The sequence below is a fragment of the Aythya ferina genome, assembly GCF_964211825.1.
Source record: "Aythya ferina genome assembly, chromosome: 21".
NCBI classification, from domain to species: Eukaryota; Metazoa; Chordata; class Aves; order Anseriformes; family Anatidae; genus Aythya; species Aythya ferina.
In genome coordinates, this window is record NC_140319.1 from 3,395,200 (window position 1) to 3,421,756 (window position 26,557).

The window sequence follows — 26,557 nt, forward strand, 5'->3', positions numbered from 1 at the left end:
CCCCGGGCTGCGGCATCCAGCACCCGGAGCCTGCCCTCGCCCCGGGACGGAGGGCAGCAGCCGGGCCTGAGGAGGGAGCCAGGAGGCGTTCGGCGCTTTATGAGGGGAGCCCGGCCCGGCCCCGCTCCCGCCTGAGGTGGAGGGAGCCGCCCGGTGAGGTGAGGGGAGGGGAGGGAAAAGGGGAGCCCGTGGGGGTCTGCATGGGAAATGCCTGCAGGGGATTTAGCCAGCATGCTTCCGTCGTTGGGTTTTAAACGTGTTTTGTCCTCCAGGACTGCAGTAGGGCGCTAGAAAGGGGGAAATAGGAGAACCCCAGTCCTGCCCCCTAAAAGCCAGCGAGTTTTAAATGACTTTTCCCTCTGAGGGCTGCAATGCAGATGGAGAAGACAGCTCTGCCTCCGGGCCACCTAGATTTAGGATGCTGTTACAGTGGCCACTTCCTATTTCTTCCCTTCCTTGCCCGGTTTGGCACTGCCCGTACTTCATCACGTAGCGCTGTCAGGATATCTGATCCGCGCTGTTAATAATGCTCTCCTAGGCTTAATGATTCACTCCTGAGGAGCCTGGCTCTGTGCAGCTCACTGCAGACCTGACAGCTTCCCAGCATCAGGGCTCAGCTGGGCTAAAAGCAGAGTCACAGCGCATCCCACACCGACGACACGGAGCTCTGAAGCTGCACACTCATCCGTCCTTATTTCTGCAGCATCTGGCCCTAAAGCCCAGGTAGCAGAGAGCCATTGAGAGTCAGGGGGCAGAACCAGCAAATAAGTAAGAAGCATGTGCTTTTACCTCAATTGCTAAGACCATACAAAAAGGAAGTTTAACTGAAAATAATGCAGTTAAGGTATTTCATACTCAGACCTGTGCTTTATACAGGCTCATGACTAAGGACATTAAGTGCCAACCCCTTGAGGGGAGGCCTTCCAGATATAGAACCAACAACCACTGCAAGCGCTTGGCAAGATGCTCACCGCTGATATTTAGGTACTGCTCTGCAGCATTTGTCATCAATGAGGTTCTTAAAAAGGCAGAACAAACCCAGATGCCTGCAGCATTCCCTCCTCAGAGGAAGTCACTACTGAGAGCTGCTTTTTTTAAAAAGTGGAGATTTTGGGAAGGAGTGATTCCAGTCTAGGACACTGAAGTTGTGGACAGCTGTATATGTCAGGTACTTGCATTTCATGGATAGATTTAACTAAGGTCTTCGCTTGCAACATAAAATATTAATCTACCCACATCCTTCAGGGTAGTAATAGTAGGGGTCCAGATGTCTTTAGGTTAAGAATACCCCTAAAATCATGCTGCACCTGCCTTTCAGATAAAGGTGATTATTTTCCCTAACTCCTCAGTGCTTGGCATTACTGGGGGCAAGAGACCCCATTTCTGATGGTCCACTGTGTCACTACCCCTTGCCTCCTCTCTCAGACAGCCCCATTCAGCCTGACCCAAGGATGGAGTCCCTCCCTGAAGCAGTCCTGATCAGAATCCTGGCTTCCATACCTGCAGTGGATTTGGTGTTGGCATGCCGCCTGGTCTGCTGCCAGTGGAAGAACCTGGTCGATGGAGCTGCTCTCTGGATCCTGAAGTGTCAGCAGGAAGGCCTCACTGGAACAGAGTCAGAGGAGAATGCAGAGAATTGGCAAAACTTCTACTTCCTGAGTAAGAAAAGGAGGAATCTCATCAAAAACCCATGTGGCGAAGGTGAGAGACAAGCATAACAAGCCCCAATATTGAAGAGAAGGCCAGTCACTAGGCACTGGGAATCTCCAGTCTTTAACATAGATCTTAGTTGCCATCAGGGTGCAGCATTTTCTTCTTACTCAAGACCCAAATCACTTCATGCATGCAGTCAAATAACTTAACGGGCAAGGTGGCCTCCTGTCAAAATCAGCCTTTGTAAAGGGCTCTATTTGACATCAATGTTATGTAAGATATACAGCTTAACTATTTAACTATGTACCAACAATGTTCCTCAAAGTTCTAAAAATATCACTAGTGAGAACAGAAAACAAGGAATTTAGTATATGATGGTGATTTGCTAACAGAAATGAAATAAAGAAGTCATCAGCTCTTCCCAGACTGCTTCTATAATAGGACATGAAAGTGCTGAGACAACAGAACACCTAAGTGATTTCACTATTATTTTCTTAAATAAGCCCACGTATACATAGCCATTTTGGTGGGGAATGCTCAAGTTTACTGATGTTCAACCAAACTAAATGTTTTTGCCAGACGTCTACTTAAACATCTCCATGATCCACATATAAAATTAGCACTACATGTAGCAACACATCTGTCACAAGCTACAGGAAAGTCCCAGTGGGAGGTGGTCAGATTCCCCAGGCCCACAGAAAGTATGACCAAACAGATTCTTGCTTCTCTACCATTTACAGAAGACTTGCAACACTGGGGAGATGTGCATAATGGAGGTGATGGCTGGAAAATTGAAGAGCTCCCTGGAGACTTTGGAAAAGAATTCCCTAGTGAAGGAGTTCATAAATACTTTGTTACATCTTATGAGTAAGGCTGCTTTCTTCTCTTACTCAGGGAAGGGTACAATTCTGCTTCCCCTAGCCTCAGGAGAGGTTGTTTTACCAATTAACATCTTTGTATTTCAGGTGGTGTCGGAAGTCTCAGGTCATTGACCTGAGAGCTGAGGGCTACTGGGAAGAGCTGATGGATACAACCCAGCCTAAAGTTGTGGTGAAAGACTGGTAAGTAGCAAGGATGCCCCAGAAGGCCAGCAGAAAGTCAAGGAAGAGCAGGGAGGGCATATACCTGCACTGGGCCTTAAAACCCTTTTTCTTACCCCATTGCATGCTTTCTGGTGTCATTCTAGTTGTAGGACAGGGTTAGATCTTGGCTGTCACTGGCAGCCTCCAGAGGCTTCAAGCTGTTGGTGCCCAAGACATCTAAAGTCCAGATTCCTTTGGGGAATAAGGACAGGTGGTGGTTTGGGGTAAGAATGGTTACAGTCTTCTACCTCTACCGATCTCTTCAGGTTCCTGGGACCTTGGTTTGAAGCCAACATTGCAGCCATTCAGCAGGACACAACTACTTGCTTTAGCGCTTTGTCAAGTTCACAGAGACAAGGCTGGCAGCTTGGGTCTCCCTTGCAGGTACGCAGGACGCAGTGATGCTGGCTGCCTTTACGAGCTCTATGTGAAGCTGCTTTCAGAGAATGAGGATGTGCTGGCTGAGTACAAGACTGAGACCATTGCCATCCCACAGGACAATGATGCCAACTGGACTGAGGTGAGTGACAGCTGTAGTTTCAGCAGGTGACACCCAACCTGCATGAACAAGGAGTATTTTCAAGCAAACACGTGCAGGGAGTAGTTACCCTGGGGGAGGAGAAGGCTCTGTCAGAAGTGCTGTGGAGCCATGACTGACTGAGCAGAGGAATTATACTGCAAAGGTACCTTAGATAAAACCTGGAAGCTTGCTGAGCCATCACTACAAGTATGTAGGATTTTGGAAGATGTGGGAGAAGTTCAGTGGCCTTTGAACAGAGCTTGGGCAAAGCACTCTCAGTAACTCCTTTCCCACTGTTACCCAGGCTGGTAGGTATGGCTGGGGCAGGTGGGGTTGAAGGCCCTGTGCACTGAGGAGTAGGTTTGTGGTGGTTTGACACTTACCAACAACCATTTTGTTTCTCTCACCCCAAAGATCTCCCACACCTTTTCCAACTATGGTCCTGGGGTCCGCTTTGTCTGCTTTGAGCACGGTGGCCAGGACACGCTGTTCTGGAAGGGATGGTATGGCGTACGTGTTACCAACAGCAGCGTGACGGTGGAACCATAGCCAAGCTGAACTGGGGCCTGCTTGCCAGAGCTGACTTCCCTCAGGCCATCCCACGGGCTTTGGATGGCTTCTGCATGGTGCTGCTTCCAGGCTGTAGAGCATACAACTCCCGTATGAATGTGCGTGCCAGATGCCAGGGGCCACCATCCATCTCTCCTCAAGAGGACTATGCAAAGAATAGGAACAGATGGGTGAAACCACACAAGACAGCCTCATAGTTGCACTGATGTTGTCTGTCGCACATAAGATTACCTAAAAATCCTTACTGAGAAGGAAACCTTGCTGCTCTCCTGAGAAGTATCACCCCAACCATGAACACCCAGCCTGCACTAGATACTCTCATGCCTCCTTCCCAGACTTGAGCACTGTTAACTCTAAGGAGAACTCTGGGCGTATTTTCAGGAAGTTCAGAAGGGGGAAAAAAAATAATACAGGAAAAAAAAAAGAAAGCACAGACATTGTGTCTCTGCTGAGAACAGACCAGGAAAGCCAGAGTAACCATCCCAGCTCTGTCACCAACTACTTCCATGGCCTGTGGTGAGGATCTTAGCTTCTCCCATTTGTAAGTAATAGATGCCATGGCCTGCCTTAGATGAGCTCTGCCTTGGCTGCTAAGTGCTGCTCCCTGTTTTAATTGTGAGAGATGATAATGCCAAGCAATAGGGATTGAATCCTTCTCTATTACAATTTTCCCAGCATCTATTTATCAGGGAAAGTGTTGGGAACTGAAACCACTCTGGTGTGTACTGTGGAGCTTCATTTGGCTCTCAAACAGCAACTGAGAATAATTGCTGTGAGAAAGACGAGGACTTGGGGAAATGTCTCACAAGCAAATTGCAGAAGGGGCCCAGGAACAAGCGAAAACAAAATGCGCCTGCTCCTTCCTGGCCTCTGCTTGCTTCATGCAAATCTAGTGGGGCTCTTTGCAGGCAGGAGATTCACAGAATATTCTTCACACAGAAAGCTGTCATTAGCTCTGCTTGATCTCAGTTCTTCCTGCCTGCTAACAGTGTCTGCAAGAAGTACACGCCTGCCTTCCCTCCATATGCTCACTAAGACAGCACTTTGTACATACGCCCACCAGTGCCTCTGGGTATCACTCAGGGCTGTGAGCCCCCATCCTGAGCAGAAACATCTAAGCTTCCCTGAGCCAAGCCTGTCCCTTCTAGTCAGTCCCCTCAGAAAAGCATCCTCAGACATTGCCCAGAGCTAGGTACTTCCATTTTTGCGTCCATCTGTTTTCTCTTCCTGGCCTGCCCAGGCAGAGCACATACTTGGATGCCACCTGGCAGCAAAGCACACCGGTACAAGTGCAGTGTACTGGTATCACCTGGAGCCAAAGACAGCGACATCTGAGCTGGTCACTTTGTGTGCATTCTGCTTCATCAGGCTTTCTGCACTGCTGCACCCAGCTGCCTCGGGCACACTAGCCTTTCAAACCACAATCGTGCCAAGCCAGAGTCCAGGAAAACATAATAAAAAATGACACAGTTGTATGTGGATCTTCCTTTGTGTGCTGGGTATTTGTTTTCTTGTGCTTAAGCGTGTTTTTTCTCTCTCTAGTGGAGTCAGGTGTCAACTAGTCCCATCCATAAACCAGGAAGCTTTACATACTGTATGATAGCACAAGCCTCCTGGGAAATTGTACATGCTCTGTTCCCCACCCCAGCAACCTGAACCCGTCAGAAGCACTTGATGGGCAATGGTTCTGCAGAGCAGCTGTGGGCAGGGATGTACTCAAAAGATAACAGGAATTCATGCAAGGCATGGAGGAGGTTCAGAAAGGCTCCTACAGCATCCATCCCTGACCCACACCCTTCAGGTCATCTGCAGCTGTAGCTCAGCTGTGGTTCTGACCCAGGAGAGAGTAGAACCAGTTCAGTTCTTCCCTCGCTGTTGCCTCTGCACACACTGTCGCACAATGCAGCTTTATTCAGCACAGCCTTTAGTGCGGCCAACCAAATTTCTAGTTAATATTCAGCTCACTGCCAGAGACCTGCTCCACAGAAGAAATGAGGCCCTGGTCTGTCCCTAAGGAATCAGTACAGCAATACATGTAGGATCAATACACCAGGTCTTGATGCAACTGTAAAACTGAACCTTTCCTAAGCCACCATCTTACGCTCAGGATAAACCCCAGGATTAAGCCTTCAGATATCGTGGGCCTTGTAAATACAGGATGGGGCCATGGTCCCCACCTTAGGCTTACCTAGGCTGAACTCCTAAATGCACACAGCCTCCCCGGCAGCAACTTTACAATGAATGCAGCTGCCAGGGGCTTTCCCTCCCTATGCCAGCAGGCCTGATGTTCACACTGACTGCTAGGGGCATCCTACAGAGCTGCCCTGACCTTCCAAGATGTGCTTTCCACGACATTCGATGTCTCACAGGTTCACGAAGGAGAACGACTACCCCTGCTCAGGAGAGCTCTGCAAAAACTGCCACCAGCCTCAGGAGACTGATTGCTCCTTGCAGCAGGGCTCTAGCACTGACATGGCTGAATGCAAGCGTAAGAAGCGGGTGTCTGTGTACTTGGAAAATAACTCTCGCTCGCTTGAGCCATTATAAATATTTTGCTCCTAATGCCTTTTGAATTTTGATCAAACACGAGGAGTCTGAACACACCACACACACACACATCCCATTCCTAGACAATTTTGACACCTCTGTCCAAGACTGAACAGAGCACAGGAGGTTAATGGGCTCCCACATGTTACAGGCTATGGAAATTGAGCCCACACAATTTCATAGGATTACAGAAAGTCAGTGCAACTGTGACAAAACGGTTTAAATGTATTAACATGCTCAGCCACTAAAGGGCTATATCGCACGATTCAGTGACCAACGGGGGTTCCTTCTGCTTTCTATTATGCCAATAGGAGCAAACACCCGCGTGACACTATCAATAGCTTTTGGGAACATTGATTACCAATGCAGACATGTCACATGCCATACAGACAGAAGAGGTCTGTACAGAAATTTTAACAGATGTTTTCATCAGCTATATGCAAAATATTTAGAAATCTGAGCATTAAGTACAAAACCAAGAGCTGCTGGAACATTTGACACTTAAACAAACAAACAACAAATACACACAGCAAAAGCTCTTTCCCCAGCCCTGAGCATGGCAACCAGAGCTGTGCAGTGTGCTCATATTTCCTTTGCACACCAAGCCCCCAGAGCACCACAGCCATCTCTGGGGCAGATCACCAGTATGCGTGGTAGTGAGCTACACAAAATAAAGAATGGAAATGCCCTCTGAAGCCCTCCTGTTGGAACAAAACACCTGGATGATGGAAATTGGTGAACATTTAAAAGGTGCCAACCACTCACATTTGGCCAAGACGCATGAACACACCTCTGCCCCTCACTGCTTTAGTGCTCAGAGATGTTAAGAAAAGCCCTAGATGCAGCACTCCACAGGGTCCCTTCCTGCCCTCAGCAGCTGGCATTCGTCCCACACGTGGAGTCTGACATCCCGCCTAGCCAATTGCATCTTGGTGGCTGCAGTTATTCAAGAACCTTCTGCAATTTTCTTTTTTACAAAGCCCACCCCAGCCAGTCCTGGCTATAAATGCCATTAGACTTCAAAAGGGTGGTTGCTTTTTTTTTTTTTTTTTTTAGTGCTTGTTTGTTTTTCCCCCCTCCCCCTTTCTTCCACAATAGCTTCCACAGTCGGTCTCTTGCAGAGGAACAGAGCACAGCAAGATGGGGCCCTGGCAAGGAAGCACTAACATAGATCTCTTGTCAAGTCTAATTGAATTTTTCTACATGAAGCATCTATTATTACCCACCTGGGGAGGTTGCGGACAGATGGAGGAGTTTGCTCCCCCACCAGACATTCAAAAAACCATTTGAAGATGGGGGGAGGAGGAGAAAAACAACTCCCTGTTGCTTGCAGCCCAGCTGTTCTAGCCAGTTTAAAAGGGAGGATAATTTAGGAGATTGATTCCTCCTAAATCAAACACTTTGTAGAGGCTGTGAATGGCAGCTCCTGAAAGCCAGGATAGCAGGGCATTGAGCAGGGAAGTATGGTCCCAAATGGGATGGAAAACCAGTGGATCATCCTTTATTTGGCCCACACACCTGTCAGGAGCAGAGTTCCTCTAAGAAGTGGCAAACACCAAGAAAGGGAACAAGCCTCCATCCCCTGGGCATCCAACTAGGCTGACCTGATGCCTGCTTCTCCTTCCATCCAGCTGTGTTGTCCTGACATCCTTAGGGCCTGAGTGCCCAGTCTCCCCAGTCTCCTAGCTGTCAGGAATAAAGGGCCTAATGACACTTTCCCACTAGGGAGGCGTGCTTTGGAATTAGGGAGGTAACAGCCATAATGAGTTCAACTGGGAAAAGCCTCGTGGAGGCTGGAAAACATCACTACTGCATGAGACAGCTGCACCAGAGCTGAGCACCTCCGTGCAGAGCAGCCTGCACGCACCACGAGGAGCATCCAGACAAACCAGAGCAGCCTAGAGAAGGTGTGTGGTTAACTTTGCTGCCTAAGGGAGAAATGCCACGGGAACATTAAGCCAGATAGAGCCAAACAAGCACACTTTTGGGCTGTGGATTGCCTTTCCTCATTTTTTTGAAAGCTAGAGCTTTGTCTCATGCAAGGAAAGACTGCAGCAGGGCAACCGGACTGCTCTTACCTCCTCCCAGCCAGCTGACAGCACCAGGACAGCACTCCGGACACAGTCCTATTAGCTGTCCAGGCAGGGTCGATGTCCAAAACCCCCTCCGTGGCCACCAGCCCTCATCTGTGCCCCCGCACAGGGCTCGCTGCCGGGGCCGCGGAGCTGCAGGGACAGCAGAGGGCACTCGGGCTGCAGGCAGCGAGCCGGGAGCCACCCGGCCTCGGGTGCTTCTGGCTCCTCTGCTCGGCGACTCTGCACCGAGAGATGCGGAATAATTTAGTGCAAGCCTTCCCCAGTGAGTGTTATATCTGGGGGGCCTGTTGCTGACCCCTGCTCCTCGTCTCTGCTGGCTTCAGTTTAGGCTCAAGTTGGCGTTTTCTCTCCCTGTCCTGTTTAAATACTGCTGCCGTGGTTTGCAGAGCAGCTTTGCCAGCCCCTGACGCTCATCTCTGCCACCTGGGACACCCACACCCCACGCATCCTGGAAGCACAGCTGCCTCTTGTGCAAGCAACGCCCACTGCACAGTTGTTTTGGATGCAGGCCACCTTTTAAGCCATAACACACTAATTGGAGAGCAGGGAAAGCTTTCTTAGACACAGCTAAAGGCCTGGCTTTCAAATCCCATCGGAAGCAGCACAGCTCCTCCAACCTCATCCTAAGACGCTGATTTAGTAAGACCATCACCTACATCAGCAACATTCCTGTCCTTGCACAGCATCTTCTTAACCCAGCCCACGAGAATCAGCAGAATCACACCCGGAGCAGGACTGCCTGCACCCCCATCCACCCCCTGCCCGGGCACCTGCAGCCACTTCGCTGCCTTCCTCGCGTGCCAAGTTCCACAGCCCTCCCTAACAAGAGGAGAGTCCCAGCTACATTACACATGCCCTTGGCTAACCTCCCTTGCAGGCACTTAGAGCAACTCATCTGGAGCTGCTATCTGTGCAGACCCATTAACTGCGGCGCAATCAGCGCGCCCAGGAAGGCAGAGAGGCCACAATAAAGTCACAAGTGAGCTCGCTGCATTGATGGATCGTGGGGGAGCACATCCCACTGCATCGGGAGCTCAGCTCTACCAGGGAGGGGAGCAGGCATCAGCAAGGAGATGCCTCTCACCGAGCATGTTGCAGGAGCAGGTGGTGTCTTTGGGAAACCAGGGGACACCCACCATGCTGCAACTGCTCCGTGAGCCAGCTGCCTGGAGGGGACTGGGTGGAAGGGGAGCCTGGCTAATAAGAGGGTTGCATGAGCACCCACATATATATATTTATAGTACAAGTACATTTCAGACCCCATCAATTCAGCCACCCTGTCTCGTGGACCCCAAACTTTTCCTTTTGGCTTCCCAAAGCTCTTTTCCAGATGCACACCCCAGGCTGCTGTTGCACAAAGAGTTAGGGCACAAGAGCACCAGCTGCAAGTCCACTGCCCTGTGGAAAGAGGCTGGTTTTCCTAAGCAAGCAGCTTCTCCTCTGAGGAAGGGCAGGAGATGAGGGATAAAGGAGGGATGATATCAAAGCTCTGCTACTTGCAACCCTTCCAAAAGGTCCTGAAGTCAAGTGGTGCCATTTCCACCTCACCACACAGCGCGCAGCTCCTCTCGTTAATATTGACACATGAAGCATTGCAAAACGAAGCAGATAAAATCCCGATCCAGATATGAGTAATGACTTTGCATTTTTTTGTAAATTAAACCTAATCTTGTGTTGACTCTGCTATACAAGGAGAAATAATGAAGCAGATTAAGATGAGATCTTGTTCACTCTTGCTGAACAAAAGCCAATTAATTGCCAGCAGGATTATTGTGAAGTCTCTCTCGTTTTAGACAAATACAATCAGATAGCGTCTAGGTGCCGGTGGAGGAGCCCTGCTTATTGGAGCGATAACTCTGCCTGGACAGATGAATACAGCACAGAGTCTCAGTTCACCATGAAGAGACTCCTGCCTTGGTGCTTCCTTGCCAATTTGCACAGGAGGGAGATGCTTTACAAACAAAAGCACCCCACACACAAACAGCCACAAAACGTGGCCTTGCCTAACCCTTTTCTCCCTCCTATAAGATATGCCCCCCATCTGCACATCACTCCTGACAATCACCTGGTCCTTTTCCAAAGCATTTCAGCTACAAAGGCTTCACCCTCTCTGCAAATCTTGTCTTTCGCCGTGCCAACACGCTTCAGCTCCGTTATCCAAGCTAAATCTCTGATGCAGTCTCAGGTATTTGACTGGAACACGGCAGAGCCACCTTCCACCCATCTTGTTGCCAGGATGACAAGCAAGGAGATTTTTCCTGCCTCTTCCTCCCCGCCTCTTCCCATCTGTCCTGTCCCTGGCAGGAAACAAGTCTGTAGACAAGGGGGGGACTGTAGGAAAAGGATCTAATGCCATTAGTCTCCCAGGAAAACACAGGAAGGCTTGGCACAAGCAGTGGCTATGGGATCTGATGAAGGACTTTGGCACTTTCTGCCCCCCTCCAACTGTGGGGTTTAGCTGGGAGCTGCCCATCCCCACCAGCTCGCGCCAGCTCCCCGCGTCCTGCCAGGGAGGGAATTGGTAAGCAAGAAATAAGAGGCATCGAGTGAATTTGTGGACGATTTACTTGGAGAAAATACTTCTTATTTTCACACCAGGTTGAAAAAAAAAAAAATTAAATTAAACCCTGTCAAAGCCTGCAGCAATGGCATTGACAGACAAAAATGACTTAACAGAAAAAAAAAAAAATGGGCAGGGAAAGTGATTTTCTTTGCCTGCATTGCCAGGGGAATTAAATCTTGTTTTTTTCCCCGTCACCACCAAGTGGAATAATCCAATATATTAAAGCTAATGTGCTTCTTGTATTTATTGCTGTGTATTTGACCTAACAGAGTTTTATTTCTACATTAAGAATAAAACCATTCCGGAAGGCAAGCTGCAAAGCTCTAGATCAATTACTACCTTCTCCAACAGCTGAAAAATGAGTTATTTCTTGTAAAAGGAAAAAAGTAGAAAATAAAAATTAAAAAAACTCCTTTCCCCTTGTGCAATGAGTTCTGCACTGCAGATCTGGTGGAGTTAGGTAATATTGTTTGGTTTCTAAGCAACATTTAAAAAAAAATCAGGCAGCAGCCCCAAAAGCCCCTTACAGATGCTGCCCCATCCTGCACAGTGCAGATTTGCAGAGCCAGCTCCCATCAGAGGACACCAGGACACCAAAGCACTGCTGCAGCCCCTCAGGGACCATGTCACCACTGGGAGAGGGTCGGGGTTAAGGAGGGCTGAAAAGCTAATATGGTGCATTGGAAGAAGCAGAGGAATTCTTTGTTGTCTGGAAGGAATAATGGTAACAGTGACTGTAAGGAAAAAACAAACAAACAAAATATAAACTTGTTGCCATTGGGTGTTTCAGCTCAAAGAAATTAGAAGCTGCCATAGCTAAGGGTTGCCATGCTCCTTACAAAAAAGGAGGTGCAGCTGATGGACAATGATGAAGGTCAGTACTTGTGTTCGTACAGCTTGGAATCCAGTATGGATGGAAAAGAGGTGGGAAAAGGGCTTTGATACAGGCAAGCAAGGTTTAAAGACAAGATCATCCTTAAAAAAAAAAAAAGAAAAAACACAGCATACATTGATTCCTGATCTCTATCTAGACAGTGCTTGTTCCAGGAATGAGGGCTGTCATGTACTTAGGTACTTCTGAACCATCAGCAGATATATATATATATTTTTTTTTTACTTTCCATGAGCTATCATCCCTATTTTATCACAGGGATGGCAGAGACATAAAACGGCCTTAGCTAGGAGTCGTGCAGAAAGCCTGCAAGTACAGGGATGAATTCCAAGCCCACAGCCCCATTCTCTGAGCCCTGCTGCCTCCCCAGCCAAGCCACTCACCACTTTGTACAGCCTCCAGCACAGCACACGGCCACCATCAGCATCCATTAAGAAAAAGCATTTGCAGTGCAATGATCTCAGTAAGACAAAGCCACTTCCAAAACTGCACAGGGCTTTCCTGAAATTTTTTATTCTTCCAGATGCTATCATGACATGGACAGAGTCCAGGTCAATTGTCACAGAAGTAAATGTATGTTCTCATAAATGCGTAAGTGAATCAGGTTTAACTTCAACCCTCAGCTCAAGTGCAATCAGTAAAGCTGAGCAAACTAGTCTTAAACAGCTTCTTGGAAGGTTTTTGGCTTTTTCTTTTGCTTCCTATTTTTTTAAGCCTCAAATAACTGTTTTGAACATTCGGCTCTAACTCTCGCTTGGGAATTTTTAAATTATTGATCAGGACAAGAGCTTTTCCCTTCATGCATACTCTATCTAATCCTTTCATTTACTGTGCTTTTTGCCTGCATGCAAAATGAATGACATTTCATTTCCAAGCCCCATCAGCATCAAGTCTACTTCCCCCGATAACAAAATCCTGTTGATGTCAGATGGGAATCCACACAAGCTCTCTCTACCTGAGCATGTCTGGAGGGTGCTGACCACAGGAGGAGAAGAAAGGGGCCATGCTGACTCCTGCCAGAGCAGCATGCTGCCAGGCAGGGCCATCTGCCTTTCAACTTGTCCTGCTGAGCCCCTGGGGTGCTGTGCAGAACAGCCAATACCCCTAAACCAAGAACTGCCAGGCTGCAGCAACCCACCCTGGGTCTCCTCCCTTACCTGTTACACTCATCAGCGCTGCTACGACCTTCCCCTACACACACATGAGCAGCAGCTGCCTGCAGAGACCTTTGAACTGCCTGAATAATTTAATCAGGCCTGTTTTCCCCTCCCATTGCTGCAGACCTGCCAGACGGCTGGCCTGTATCACCAGAGAGCATTCGAGCTGACTGAAATGCAGAGGGGCTGCTGTTTTCCTGATGACTTATGCACTGTCACCCAGGAGCCCCAGTTGAGCTGTTCCAGGCTGTTTGTGAACCCTTTCCCCACATTTCCTCCCCGATGGGCTCGGATAGGAGGAGGTGGGAATAGCAGCGGTGGGAGCAATTCCCATCTAGAGGAACTCCTGCTGCCTTTCTCTGGACTGTGACTTTCAGCACAGACTTCACGCCTCATCTAATTCACTTTGCTCCTCTGGACTTCCAAAAGCCTTTTGCAGGCTCTTCTGGGAACGAGTCCTGCTGAGCTGTACGCCTTGCAAAGAGGCAGGCCTTGCATGGCAGGCTCAAACCAAAGCAGTCAGTGCAATACACGGGACACAACACGCAGCTGTCTGAGCGTGCCATGGGATACCATACAAAGACCCCCAGTGTCCTTTTTCTGCTCCAGCCGACTGCCCTGCTTGTCCCCCCCATCTCCAGGCCTTACCTTCAGCTCTGCTCATCACCCCCACAGCCTGGCAGACTCTCACAGAAGACTTTTGTCTTCATCAGCATGCACAGCAGCACTCACCTGGCTCATCCACACAGGTAATAGGGAGTCTGAAGCCGGCCTCAGACACCACGGAGCCCAATTAACTACTTGACACTATCTCAGTTCCCCCTGGAAGCAGACCCAGAGAAATAACCCTACGTGTAACCCTAGAAATTACTAGATAAGGATGAAACACCTCTAGAAAACAGCGAGTGCCCCATGGAAACAACAGCCCGAGCTTGTAGTGCGTGCATTTGTACAAAGCACTAGGGCTGACAAAAAGAAAAGAACAATTCCTGAGCCAAAAACTCAGCGTGCCTCCTGGCAGGTGTGCGAATGCCATCACCTGTGGGACTGTAGGCAGGAGACGTGTCACTGTCACAGTCACCCCAGGACAGGCAGACAGGACATGACGGCACAGAGCAGCCTCTGTCGGAGATGCCATGATGCAGAGGCAACAAACACAACTCAGATTTTGTCTGATAAACAAGGGGTGACGCTGCTGCATGGCACAGATCCTCAACCAAGGAAATTTAATGGTGTTAACACCAACACTCTTGGTGCTTAGGGTAGCCTCAAGAGAGACCTAGTCCCTGGCCACTGAGCAGAGGCCCCAGCTCTTCTGTTGGACTCCTTCCTAGCACGGTCACCAGGGCTTTTGCGCATCCCACCGCAGCCAATTCATTCTGCGCTCACAGCTAGGAAAGGAGCCGGGTGGTAGCCATCAAGGACAGCTTTGATATGAAACTAGACACCATCAGTCAATCACATCATGAGTCAATTGACAGAGCCCACTGAGGCATTCATTTGCCACCTGGAAATCTTTTAACCACAGCTCTGAGGACTGATTAATGACAGGGATGTTTCTTTACATTGTCTTTCTTAGGAATTAATTCTAGCAGCTTCATTATAAAGAATAAATAGCAGAGGCACATGGCAGAGGACTCCTTGAAGATTCAAGGGGAGAAATTTCTCCTGCCCCTAAAGAGATCTCAGGAAAAGAGTGCAATGCTTCTGAAGAAATCAGTAAATAATGAACTGGAAATCCTTTTCCCAGCCAGAGGAGTTCAATGAATAATTCACAGCTGCTAAGGTGAAAAATATGACTAGCAATGCTTTCCTGCCTCTCGGGCTCTCTTTCCAGGACTAGCACAGCTGAGCTTGGAGGTTCTCTCCTAGGAGAAGAGACTCCAGAACATCGCTAACACCTCTGTGCTTCTGGGCTCGATATGCTGCTCTGCAGTCTCCTCGCATGACTCTTGAACACGTCACTTCATTTTCAAGGTCTCAGATGCCCACTTGACCTTGAGACAGCTCTACTGCCTGTTCACATCCAGACCAAGGATTGAGGGAATAAATCCATCCAAAGGGATGGCCATGGAGCACAGGGAGGGAACAAGGGCGACTTGCTGGCTGCTGACATCCTTCTCCCACCCCACGCCAGGCATCTCCCCCCTCCAGCCCAGCCAGGTCTTTTCACTGAGAGCTTCCACCCCATCAGGTAGGTGTGAAAGGACCCCAGGGATGCAGAGGTCTGTTTAGCTGAGCTGCAGCACTCTGTGGCTCATTCCTAATGAGTAACGGCGTACTGTCCTCCATAGCTCCTCACATTCCCACAGCTCTGAATGCTTTAAGCTTCCAAATGAGCACAAATGAGGTAATTAAAGAGTGTTCCTCTGAGGTAAGAAAAGGGTATTAAGAGATCCCCTCAGACCCCACTGAAATGCATCCACCTCTAGATGGGATTAGAAAATGATAACACAAAAGTGGTAATGCAGAAATGCTTTTTGCTTCTGAGGCCCCCTCTAAGGTTTGACCCAGTCAGGATTTTCTCTAATTATACTACCTGAAATTAAGTGTCCACCATAAATACTCCAGACAACTTTGGTCCTGCAATTGTACATATGAGAAATCCTAGGAATTTCGATGGGACAGACAGGTAAAGGGAGACTTCCCAAGTTCTGCAGATGATCCAAAGCCCACAGACATTAGCCACTGATGGTACCGTTACTCTCTTGGTGACTCCCAGGACAGCCTGGTTTCATATCCTTCATGTCATTGTGTGCCCCTGTAGGTTACCTCACCTTCCCAAAGCCAAATCGGTGCTCTGGACACAGAACAATTTACTGTTATCAGAAGATGCTCACCTGATTTTTCTACTCCAAGCCAGCTGCAGGGGGACGTGACATGCTAACGGTGCAGCTCACTTCTGTTCCTCCTGGCAGCCTCATCCATTCTTGCTGACCTTCCACAGCAGGCCCTGACCGCAGCCTCCTGGTGCCCACCTGCAGAAACCAGCACACTGTAAGCTGCCAGCAGTCATTTGGGGAGAAAGCAAAGAGTGGTGACATGGGGAGGCGAGGCACGGCCTGCGTGAGGCTGCTGGCACCTCATCCTTAACCCCAGATTAGAGCACCAAGACTGAAGACAGTCAGAAGGCAACAGGGGTCTCCTGGAGCCCCCCCATAACGTCAGCTTAGCCTCTGTGCCAGGGAAAGCAACAGCCTCTCAACACAAATGATTGGCTGTGCAAAGCAGCTTCCACAGGGGAGGGGGAAATAAATTCCTCCCTGATCCCCCTCCAGAGCTCAGCTTATCCCTGAAGCATGAGATTCAATTACCCTTATCATTATTGTAGCTTGCCTTGCTAGAAATGTTATTAGCGGTGATGAAATTATCCAGCCCTGTTTTACACTGGAGAGAAACAGAGGAGGCTCCACGACAGCTGCTGGGAAGCGGGCTCTCTCCTTGGCAGAAAAGGCTCTCCTCTATGTCCCACGGCAGTTCCCCTGAAAGGAATGCCCAGGACAGCAGCCTTAATTTATGCAGCACCTCTGTAGCATCAGCCCCCAGCTGAGGATCAGTTGCCATAAGCACATGCAGGCTGAACCATCCTGAACTACCCCCTCCAGCGAGCCGTGACTTCCAAATCTTTGTAGCCTCACAGTGTGCAGAACCAGCTGCCAACAGCGCAATTGCCAGTCCTGTCCTCCTTTGGAGCTCAGCCCCGAGCAGGGTTTTCCCAAGTTGTACTACTTGAAATAAATTCCCCTCATCAGCATCACAAATGATCCTTGACCTGTGATTGCGCTAGGCAATGCTGCAGCTGTTTCAGCTGGATGTAGACAACAGGAGATGTTTCTGACCTTGAGGATCACGAGCTCTGCCATGGAGGACTAGAAACACATATGCAACAAGAAAAATAGGCCAGGCGTTTTTTTTTTTTTTTTTTTTTTTTTTTTTTACTGGAGATCAGGACCTGATCTGGAAGCAGGCAGCCCCGTGGCTTCCTCTTCCAACAGCAGCCGGCACCCAGGCTGGCTGCCCAGCTCCAGGCTTCATAACCAGGAAAGGAGAAAAGCAGAAGCCAGGAGCATGGGGCCACCACCTGGAGATATGTGCACTGCGTATACAAAAGAACAAGCGAGGAAAAACACAGCTCACCTTCCCTGGCTGCTTACCAGGTATTATCCAAAACAGTAATTCCCACCATCTCCCTTACAGCCTTTTCTTGCTAGGGTCAGATTTAAGCAGGGCTTCAAACAGCCTCAGCCTCGCTTGAAAGAAGCGAGCAAACTAAGTAGTGTGATTTCATGGGGAAGTGCATTTGGGGCATCCTGGTGAAGTGAGAGCACATGCGTATGGCCACAGCTGTAGGCTGCTGTGCTGCTGGGAGAGTGCACCATGCACAGGACAGTGTATAATGCATGTGGAGAGGCAGAGCAGCATGAAGTCCAGGTGCAATAACACAAAGGTACATCTGGGGAGATCAGGGCTGCTGCCAGACAAAGCACCAGTGCCTGGGTACAGCCATCCACACTGGAGCTGGAGTACAGCATACACAACTGTGTAAAAATTTTTAATCTTTTTAACATCACGTATAAGGTATCACCATCAGAAAGATGGAAAGAGGTGGGACACCGAGGGGAAGAGCGAAGGGAGGCAGGCATGCAGGCAGACCTCTGACCAGCCGCAGAACAGACGGGATGCTCAAGTCCCACTGCGTTGGGAGGCATGGTGTTGCATGTGACTGTGCACAGATGCAGGCACACAAAGTGACATTTGAGAAGAGCAGCATGTGGGGCACCCTGTGCACAGATCTGTGCTGGGGGAATCACACATCCTCTGTACTCCTCAGTCTCTGGCTCTCCTTTGCACACTCAGCATCCTCCGGGGCTTCCCCTTCTCCAGCCAGCTCCAATCCCTCCTCAGCTCCTCCTCTCTTTGAAGCAAGTTTTAAATTCATCACCGTTTTTAAGAAAGCACTTAAAGAACAGAGCAGAACTGATAGCTAAATTAAACCTGCTGAGAGCGCCTGTTTAATTGAAAATGCCATCTGTAATTTAAATGTCAGAGCTGGGATGGTTATTAAAACCTTCCTTGATTACTGCGCCTCATTTCACAGTTTCAAAACAGAAGAGAAAAAGCTGAAAATGTGCCCTGTTAACACAGCACCACCAAGCAATTAATAAACCTCCCCCTGGCCTCTGCACCAGCATCCCAGCCATGCACCAGTGGGGCCAGGCCAGTTCGGGTCCTGCCCCACAGCCACGACTGCTCTCTCCTTGTCCCCTGGCAGGGCTGGCTCTGGTCTCTACCCAGTGCTGTGCTGTGAGGGCAGCAGCTCCTGGTTGCTCCTTGGAGGCTGCAGGCAGAGGCAGATGGAGCAGCCAGGGTGTGAATTCCTCTCCATCAGCACGCAGGAAGCCCTCGGGATGCTGGGTCCTCTCTCAAGGTGCAGCTGCAGGTGGAAGGGGCAGCTTTGTGCCTGTGCTGGCTCTGTCCAGATGGTAAATACGCTGCTTGCTGCCTGCTCCTGCCCTCAGCAAGCCCCTGGCACCCACACAAGGCAGCCCACCCATGTCCAGGGTTTGGCTTTTCTGTGCCTCTGCACCCGAAACTGGGTCAGGCTTTTACCAAGGTGAGTGGGAGAGGAGGTGGCTGGTGGAGTAGAAGGGGAAGGAACAAGATCATTTCCATATAGATGTCAGAGGGGAAAAAAGAATAAATAAAAAATCACAGACCTTTACCCCGATCCTGGACTTCTATCAGCTATCCTAGGTTTCTATCAGCTCTGAGGCAGAGGAGGGAAGAGAACAAATCAGCACCTGCTGAAGAAGCAGCACCAAAGGCAGGCTCGCATTAACCAAGCCCCATCCATCATGCCAAGACCACAGTTAATAAACCACAGGGCCTTAGTGAATTAGAGCAGGAGCCAGAGGAGCACGCAGGCCATGAGCACATCCTGCAAACTATCTCCTGCCTGCAGGGCAGGGGAACAGCAAGCACCCTCTGCTGCTCAGGAGGGGACTGAGAACAGCAGGGCCAGTTGTGGGGATGCTCAGACCCACAGACAAAGCCATGGCCACCCCTGGGGCCAACAGCACAGCCACCTCCTCGGCTGGTGCCCAGGCAGGGTTCAACCTGGTACCAGCAAGGCCTTTGCCCTCCACGCAGCCCCCACGGTGCAGTCCGGGCATGGCGTGCAGTGGAGAGAGCTTAAATTAATCAGTGCTGCAGCGGTGGCACCAGTAGCACGACTAATTAGTCGTTAATGGTTGCTGTGAGAGTTGGAGACTTTAATGAGTACCTGGCCACAGCATCCTGCCAGCTGCCTCTGTCCATCTTCCTCTACTTGCTCACTCTGCCATCAGATTGTGCCCTTGTGGCAGGGCGGAGCGGGAAAGAAATCCATCAGTTCTCTGAAATGAGGAGCAGAAAGAGAATAGGGAGGGAAACCAGTGCAGAGAGATGCCCCAGCTCTGAATTTCCTGAGACAGTCCAGCACATCCAGGTCAGCAGCATGTGAAAGCAGTCGGTGATGTTTTGCACACAAGTTCCCCTGCCCCAGACCCTGACCTTCCTGGTTGTTTTTAATTCCATTCCTCACCTTCGCAACGCAAATAACATAAAAAGAAATAATTAGAAAATTAGAAAACGCATCAAGAGATGAGCTGGGGCAAAGGGTAATTAATGCTGCCCCTCAGCTAACTCTGTGAAGTCCACTGTAATTAGATGGTAAAGCAGAGTGCTTTACATTAAAAAACAAAGAAAATGAAAGGCAACAGATTCATACTACAGAAAGCTAGCCAGCATTAAAAACAGTAATTAAAGCCATAATAAGCTGTTAACAATTAATGAAACTTTTTAGCATCATTTTCAGGCTGTAATATTAGAAATGGCAATTTTTAGAGATGAACTTAACAGGATATTATACAAGGAGAGAAAGATCCCTGGAGAGGGATCTTCTGTCTCCCAGTGCCAGGAGTTGCTCTTGTCCATCGTGATGACCTGCCAGCCGCAGGTGGCAGAGCCAAACCTCTCAGCAGCCTCCCCAAGAACGTGAGGGGGATTTTAGAGGATCTTCCAAGAGCTTGGTGTGCTGCTCTCACCAGAACAGACACACATCCCTTGGAAAAGCTGCACCCAAGCATCCCAAATACCTCCCCAATGGCAGAGCTTCAGCATCCCTAACGCCCAGTCCCGCGATCACTTACAACACAAGCCATCAGGGTTTAGCAGGCACTCAAAAGTCATTTTGCTGTGTCACAGCTCAGTGGCAGAGCCCATGAGAGCCCTGGTAAGAACTGGGAACACCATCAACCTGGCTTAAAACAGAGCACCTACAGAGAGATGCATTGTTATTTAGGACAGAAAGAGCTGCCATGAAGAGGAGGTACCTACCGTCCCCCTGCCTGCTGACCCTCCTTCTGCCCGGCAGTCCCACACTCAGATACTTGCTCCTACTTTTTAAAAAACACTCGGGCAGGTTTGGATTGTGGCTGGTGGCAGCTGGTAATGTGAAGCTTCCACTCAGCTGCACATGGATTTGATGAGAATGGGGTTCACGTGAGTTCAGTCTGGACCCCAGAAAAGTAAAAAGGCCTCCTTTGGGACAGGCAGATTCTGGAGGGTTGTAGCCATGGAATCCCAGATTTTGCTCCACATCAGCCATTCCATGCAACATTAAATTAGGATACTGTTATTAACACTCCAGCATAATCGTCTCCTTTCTAAGGAGTTAAGTAATGACATGCAATGAAAGTAGAATGGATTCTATTAATTAGGGTCAGAACAGAAGTTTGGAAATGTTCCTAACTTGGCTCAGAGATGTAAAGCTCACTTCCAGCTGCAATACTGAATAATTCCCTCCCTGTGCACCCAGTAAGCTGGAGAAATTGTATTCTTTTGCCTAGCAGCAAGAGGATTTTAGAGGCAGGTTTGATTTTGAATGTGATTGAGTGCCCTGGCATCAATCCCATTGAGCACTCACAGCCCTGATTAACTGTGATCACATGTATGTCCCGGAGACATACCCTCGTGTTAGCCTAACACCCACCAATATTTGTTGGTAGAAAAACAGTGAACTAGATACTCAAAACTCTAGGAAATGTTCCAGGTTCTGCAGTCAGAAAGTGCAGCACAAAACCAAAGCAGAACTGGTCGTTCAAGGCCACCCGTGGGGCAGCACCAGGCACACAAGCACTGGGATAACCACAACCAGCTCAGCACCTTCAGAAAGCCTCTGCTCCGTATTCCATAGGAAAACTGGAAGTGCAAAACGGAGCAGAAAAGGGAGCACAAGAAATCTCAAATTCAGGCGCCTCTCCAAACAATTTCTTGCATCAGTAACTAATTTTTTGGTTTTGTATTTTGAAGATGCAGTCTTCAGAGTTTGATCTCATCATAGGTGTGCTATTCCTCAAGTTCCTTCAACTTTCTACTCTTAACATCAACCAAGCTACAAAAAGTCCCATTTGCCTGAAGGGCACCAGTATGCTTTTGATAAAGAAACATCCAGTAAATGATCTGTGCATTGTACACAGTTAAATCACTTTTTTTTTCTTACTACTTTTGAGAGAAGCCAAGCTACTCAAGGAACATCCCTCTAATAATCCTAAAAAATACCCTAAGGATTTTTCCATTCTGCACCTGAGCATGTATTTACATGATGGATTCATTACACCTCATCGAGTGAAGGATGGTGCATTTTTAAGAACACTTATAAATATGTATTTACCTGATAGACTGGAGGAACTAATCTAGGTTTGAAAAGGTCCATAATTATGAATTTACAATCTCTTCCCTAATTGTCCCTAAGGGATGGGGTAGGGATCGAAGAAGATGAGCATCTGGAGCTACAGGGGGACTGGTACATAGCAGCAGAGATGTTTCTGCTTCTGAGCACAGCAGCTCGGTAGAAATACCAGGTTTTAAAAGAATGTGGGAAGAGCGTCATTAATACAGGAATTGGGATGGTACTTTGGGTGCAGAGGCGTCTCACTTGCCTGCCACAGACACAAACAAAACAATTCAAGTTTCCAAGGTGCTTTCCTCCCTCTTTCCCCCCCAGCATCTCTGCAATGCCACTGTCTCTTCAAAATAGTGGAACAAAACCACAGCCCAGCTCTTCTGCTGAGCGAGCCACATAATTAGCAAAGCATTTCTATACCGCTAGGTCTTCTCCCTCTAATTTGTTTTAATTAGAGCTTCTGCTGCCAGCAGGGGATAGCAGATTGACAGCCCTGAGAACAAGAAAAGTCAGTCACACACAAAGCACCGCAGGCTTCTCCCACCCTGCCCCTTGTCAAAGGGGGAGAGGGGATTTGGGCCCCCTTGTCTCAGCTCTGGGTCTCCCAGGGGACTTGCCAGGCCTGGCTCCATCCTCCCCCAGCATCTCCAGGGCCAGGGCTGGTCACTGCCAGCCTGGACCATTCACACAAAAACAAAGGCACTTCTTGGAGGCCTCTTACCCCATGGATAGGCAGGGCTTCTCCAAGACATCAGCAGCCAGTTCCTGCCTTGAAGGCAAGGAGCCTTTATTAAAAGGACACTTCTTCCCAACAGATTCCCAGCCTGCTCTTTTCCCCTGGTGGAAAACCGAGGGGTTTTCCCTCAGTTACACCCTCCTTGGGTGCAGCTCCCTGACTTTAGGTCCTCACAAAGCTGTGTTGGGCTGGAGGACAAGCTCTGGCTGCTGTCTCGAGTGCTTAAGGATGGAGCCACAAGCCCAGCTTTGTGGGCAAGAAGCACATGATTAATAACGACCGTGTCTCACCCGGCCTCACCACGCTGAGGGAAGGGTCCTAGTTTTCTACATTTGCTTTGGGAAGCCAGGAAGGAGGTGATTCCAGCTTGAAGGTCTGTCCCAAAATATAAAGAACAAAATGAAAGAAAATTCTTTCTCCCTTCTCTCCTTATTTAAGTAACAGCTAAGACTCTCCTGTACTCACAGGACTCCAGGACCTTGGACTCTTGTAGAAAATTTCAAGTATTTGGAAATCTGAAGAGTCCAACAATGAAAAGATAAGAGGTTGTCTGGAAAGTGCTGGCCTTTTTTGCTATTTACAGCTTGGTATCAAAGGAAATGGCCACAGCTGCTTCCCCAGGATGCCCACAGCCAAAGAAGGACCAGCAATCACATAACAGGCAGCAACTCCCAGGATCACTTAATGTCCTTCAAAGGGCTGACAATTACCTCTGCGACTTGTGCATCCCTCAGTTCTCCTGCTCAGAAGTTCTAACCCTGGTGGCACGTTACAGCAGAAGGCTTCATTATATAAAGCTTTATGTTCATTTAAATCATCTTAAAGAGTTGTCAGTCCAAGGCTAAAGGCAACAACCTAAGACCATTAAAAACAACCGTCAGCCTCATTAAAACAGACGCTCAGTTCTACAGGAGTTCGCTAACTAGCGAGGTTCATTATCACCGTGTCCTGCTCCAGGAGGCACACACTCCCCCAAACACCTCTCCCACGTCTCATCAGAGGGGGACCCGTGGATATTCTGCTCCTGGCACCTCCTGGCATGCTCCACGCTTGCCGCAGTGAGATCACCGACCTGCAGAAGAGAGCTGGACACCTGGGAGCAAGCACTTCCACGTTTCTACAGAAATTACCTTTCTTTTTGATTTGTGTTTTATATTTGTTTACCCTCTATCAAGCCCAGATTTACTTCCCTTCCAAATTTCCCCGAGATGCTCAAGTTTCTAATTAACCGGAAAGGCTTTTTATTCCTTACAACTCTCCGGTTATGAATAATGATACTAGCTCATAAATGAAAATTGTCTTTCTATTTAAATTCTGTAATTTTGGGTGGGTAAATGGGGGGAAAAAAGCAAGCATGAAGCAGTGGCCCTTGGGTCATTTGCAACTTATTAATTTCAAGCAGAGCTCTTAGCCAGCTTATTAACATTGAGTATACTACAGTAGAATTTAATGGCTAGGATATTAATTACCTCGCAGGCTTTCATATATAGACAATGGTTTATTTTCGTATTACAAAGCAGTAGTAGCAAGGGGGTAATTCATCAATCCCGGGAGAGATCCTACATCAGTCTCAGCTCTGGGCTGGCCTGGTCCCACCTGACGGGATGCTCTGAGCCCTCGGTCTGGCGCTGTGCCTAAGCAGGACACCCTGTGACCATGGTCTGTCTCTGAAGGCTGGGTCCTGGTGCCTTTTCCCAAATGGAAAAGCCTGGAACAAGACTACAGCTCTGCACTTCACAGCAGAAGCTGGCGTGGGCATAAACCACAAGTGCCGCGTAGAATGGCTTGAGTTGGAAGGGACCCTAAAGATCATTCATTTTAAAGCCATTCCCCCGGTCACATCACTGCAATCCCCGACAGAGTCCCTCCCAGCTTTCCTGCAGCCCCCTTTAGGCACTGGAAGGCTGCTGTAAGGTCTCCCCACAGACATCCATGGCAGTGCCCCTACCGAGCCCGGGCTGAGAGCTGCCCTGGAATTGCTCCACAGCAGAGGGCTGTAGATGCACGAGCTGCTTTGGGATGAAAACAGGACAAAAGCAAGGGCTGCCTCCTGCCCACCCCAGGACACAAGCTGTACGTGGGCAGGGAGCCCTTGGAGAGGCAGCTGCTGCTGTTTTCTGCCCACATCACCTTGGTGTCCGAGGGTACCGGAGCCACGAGGTGCTTGTGTGCGAGCACCAAAAGCCACAGGAGCAGCTGCAGAGCATTTTTTAAACGCCGGCGTACTTGGGATATGATATACTCCCATCAATTCCAACATAATTCATAAGGCACATAAATGGGCCTTTCACCCGCACTTAGAGGAGCCACCTGTCTCTGTCCCACATGCCACCGACTCGTTAAGCTCAAATCACGCGGCCGTCTATGCAAAACGGAGGTCAGCCCATTGACTGAGTGGGAGCAAATAAAACACGACAGCGCTCTGCAGGCACTGCTCAGCGTCTGCAGTAATAGCAAAGCTACAATGGTCTTGTCCTCGGATTTCTTTCTTTCTTTTTTTTGAGGAAGGATTTCACCTGCTTTGGGATCCAACACAAAAACAACAGTAATTTGCATGTGTGCTAAAGCAACCTGACCCCGTGCAAACCGCTCTGCTGCCAAGTGACCGCTTTCATGGCTGTAATAAAAGCCCGTTCCCTCCTACACAGCCATTAAAAGACCCGATAAACAAAAGCAGAGTTCTCCTACAGATCTCAGCGGATCAAAGAGGGCTATAAAATCATTTATACATACAACAAAAGCGCTGGGAAAAGAGCGCAGCAGTCTTGTGATTAAACCAGCAGATACTATCATCAGCAAGGGGAAGGGGTCCAAAGGTGCCCCCAAATCTAAACACAGTTGCCCCTCTTCACACATCAAAAGCCAGGGCTATTTACTTGGTAATCTAGTGCATATTTTTCAGGTGCCAGACATATCTGTTAAAGGATGGAGGAACAGAGAGGCCATCCCAAATTGTTCTATGTGACATACAACCCAGCACCACCAGCACGGGAAAGAAGCACTACATGGTGTCTAAGACAAATTGTCCCAAACAGTGGGAGCCACAGGTTTGTGCAGGCACAAGCTCTTAGGAAGGGAATAAAACAGAGGTGAGGAAAGGAAACAGAGGAGCTTCATGCTGTACAACTGCCTTTAGGACTGGACAAGAGTGAGAAAACCTAGGAGTCCCAGCAGAAAGAAAGGCCTCAGCAATGCTTTAAGCATGTGAAGATGGCAATTACAGGTTAAAGTTATGCTCCGCTCACCCTCCCCTTTCTTTCTTGAATTTTTAAACCCTGTCATTTCCACCCCACTCCCCCTTAAAATAATAAATAAAGAGGATTCTTTTATATGCTCAGCCCTTCAAAGAAGTCAGAAGACGTGGTGTTTTCTCTCGCCTTTGTGCATTCTTCAGATGCATCTGCTGAATATGGAGGAGTGTTCTTTTTTATACTCCCAGCTCAAAAGGATCAAAACAAGGATCTGGGGACTGGAGCCTGGATTGTTATTAGGGAAGAAACCCCACAGCATTGATGCTGATCTCATCCTGCCTCTCTCAGATATTCGCCAGATCCTCCAGCCCCTGCACATGGCCTAATGCCACCTCTTCACCATTTGGGGGTGTGTGTTGGGGTTGGAAGTCATAACCCAAGTGGCTGGCTAGATATTTCTCCCCCTCCACTATTCTTTTCAAGGGAAAACTTGCTCATTTCAGCTAAGCTAAAGGCTCAGACATAGGGGAGAATTTTATCTAAACAAAACTAACAACTACTAACTATGCCTACTAGAGAATAAGAGGGGATTTGGGTAAAAAAAAAAATAAAAAAAAAAAATCCTTGTAGTTTCAATGAAAATAACACATTGTGATTACCAGTTCCAAGTCTGTTTCCCAACCCACTTTAGTCTAATGCCTCTGCCTACAGCCAGGTCCCTGCAAGCTCATTATCACCATTTCTCTCCGGGTCACAGGGAGCAGCTTCTGACCTGGTCTTGCCTTTGTGTGGCCAGCGAGCCTTTGTGCTCAGGGAGCTGGGGCC

The 26,557-nt window shown here is 48.8% G+C and overlaps 2 protein-coding genes across 8 annotated transcripts in view; one reads left to right on the forward strand and one right to left on the reverse strand.

The window, feature by feature from the left end:
* Nucleotides 1–12: 12 nt before the first annotated feature.
* Nucleotides 13–5,312, forward strand: FBXO2 (F-box protein 2; the record flags this gene model as incomplete). Of its 3 annotated transcripts, none has more annotated exons than XM_084495262.1 (6): nucleotides 19–158; nucleotides 1,426–1,701; nucleotides 2,394–2,520; nucleotides 2,619–2,714; nucleotides 3,120–3,255; nucleotides 3,670–5,312. In XM_084495262.1, exons 2-6 carry the CDS (start codon nucleotides 1,452–1,454, stop codon nucleotides 3,802–3,804), a joined length of 744 nt encoding a protein of 247 aa, XP_084351388.1. In that variant the 5' UTR covers nucleotides 19–158; nucleotides 1,426–1,451. The 3 variants fall into 3 exon arrangements, with proteins under 3 accessions (XP_084351390.1, XP_084351388.1, XP_084351389.1); XM_084495263.1 differs by having other exon boundaries at nucleotides 28–158; nucleotides 1,430–1,701; XM_084495264.1 differs by lacking the exon at nucleotides 3,670–5,312 and having other exon boundaries at nucleotides 13–158; nucleotides 3,002–3,137.
* LOC311422336 (uncharacterized protein) overlaps nucleotides 1,542–26,557 on the reverse strand; it is a 49,987-nt gene continuing 24,971 nt past the window's right edge. Inside the window, exons 1-6 of one of the 5 annotated variants that reach the window (XR_014685273.1) lie at nucleotides 19,364–19,477; nucleotides 18,798–18,884; nucleotides 15,921–16,058; nucleotides 3,639–3,970; nucleotides 2,810–3,293; nucleotides 1,542–1,655 (exon numbers count right to left, since the gene is read on the reverse strand). Coding sequence is in view for 1 of the 5 variants with exons in the window: in XM_084495266.1 (XP_084351392.1) it covers nucleotides 23,606–23,626 (21 nt within the window). In the remaining 4 variants the exon portion in view is untranslated. Of the gene's footprint in view, nucleotides 1,656–2,809; nucleotides 3,294–3,638; nucleotides 3,971–8,450; nucleotides 9,000–15,920; nucleotides 16,059–18,797; nucleotides 18,885–19,363; nucleotides 23,627–26,557 lie in introns of those variants that run through there. The other 4 variants (XR_014685274.1, XR_014685275.1, XM_084495266.1 and 1 more) reach the window with 4 other exon arrangements.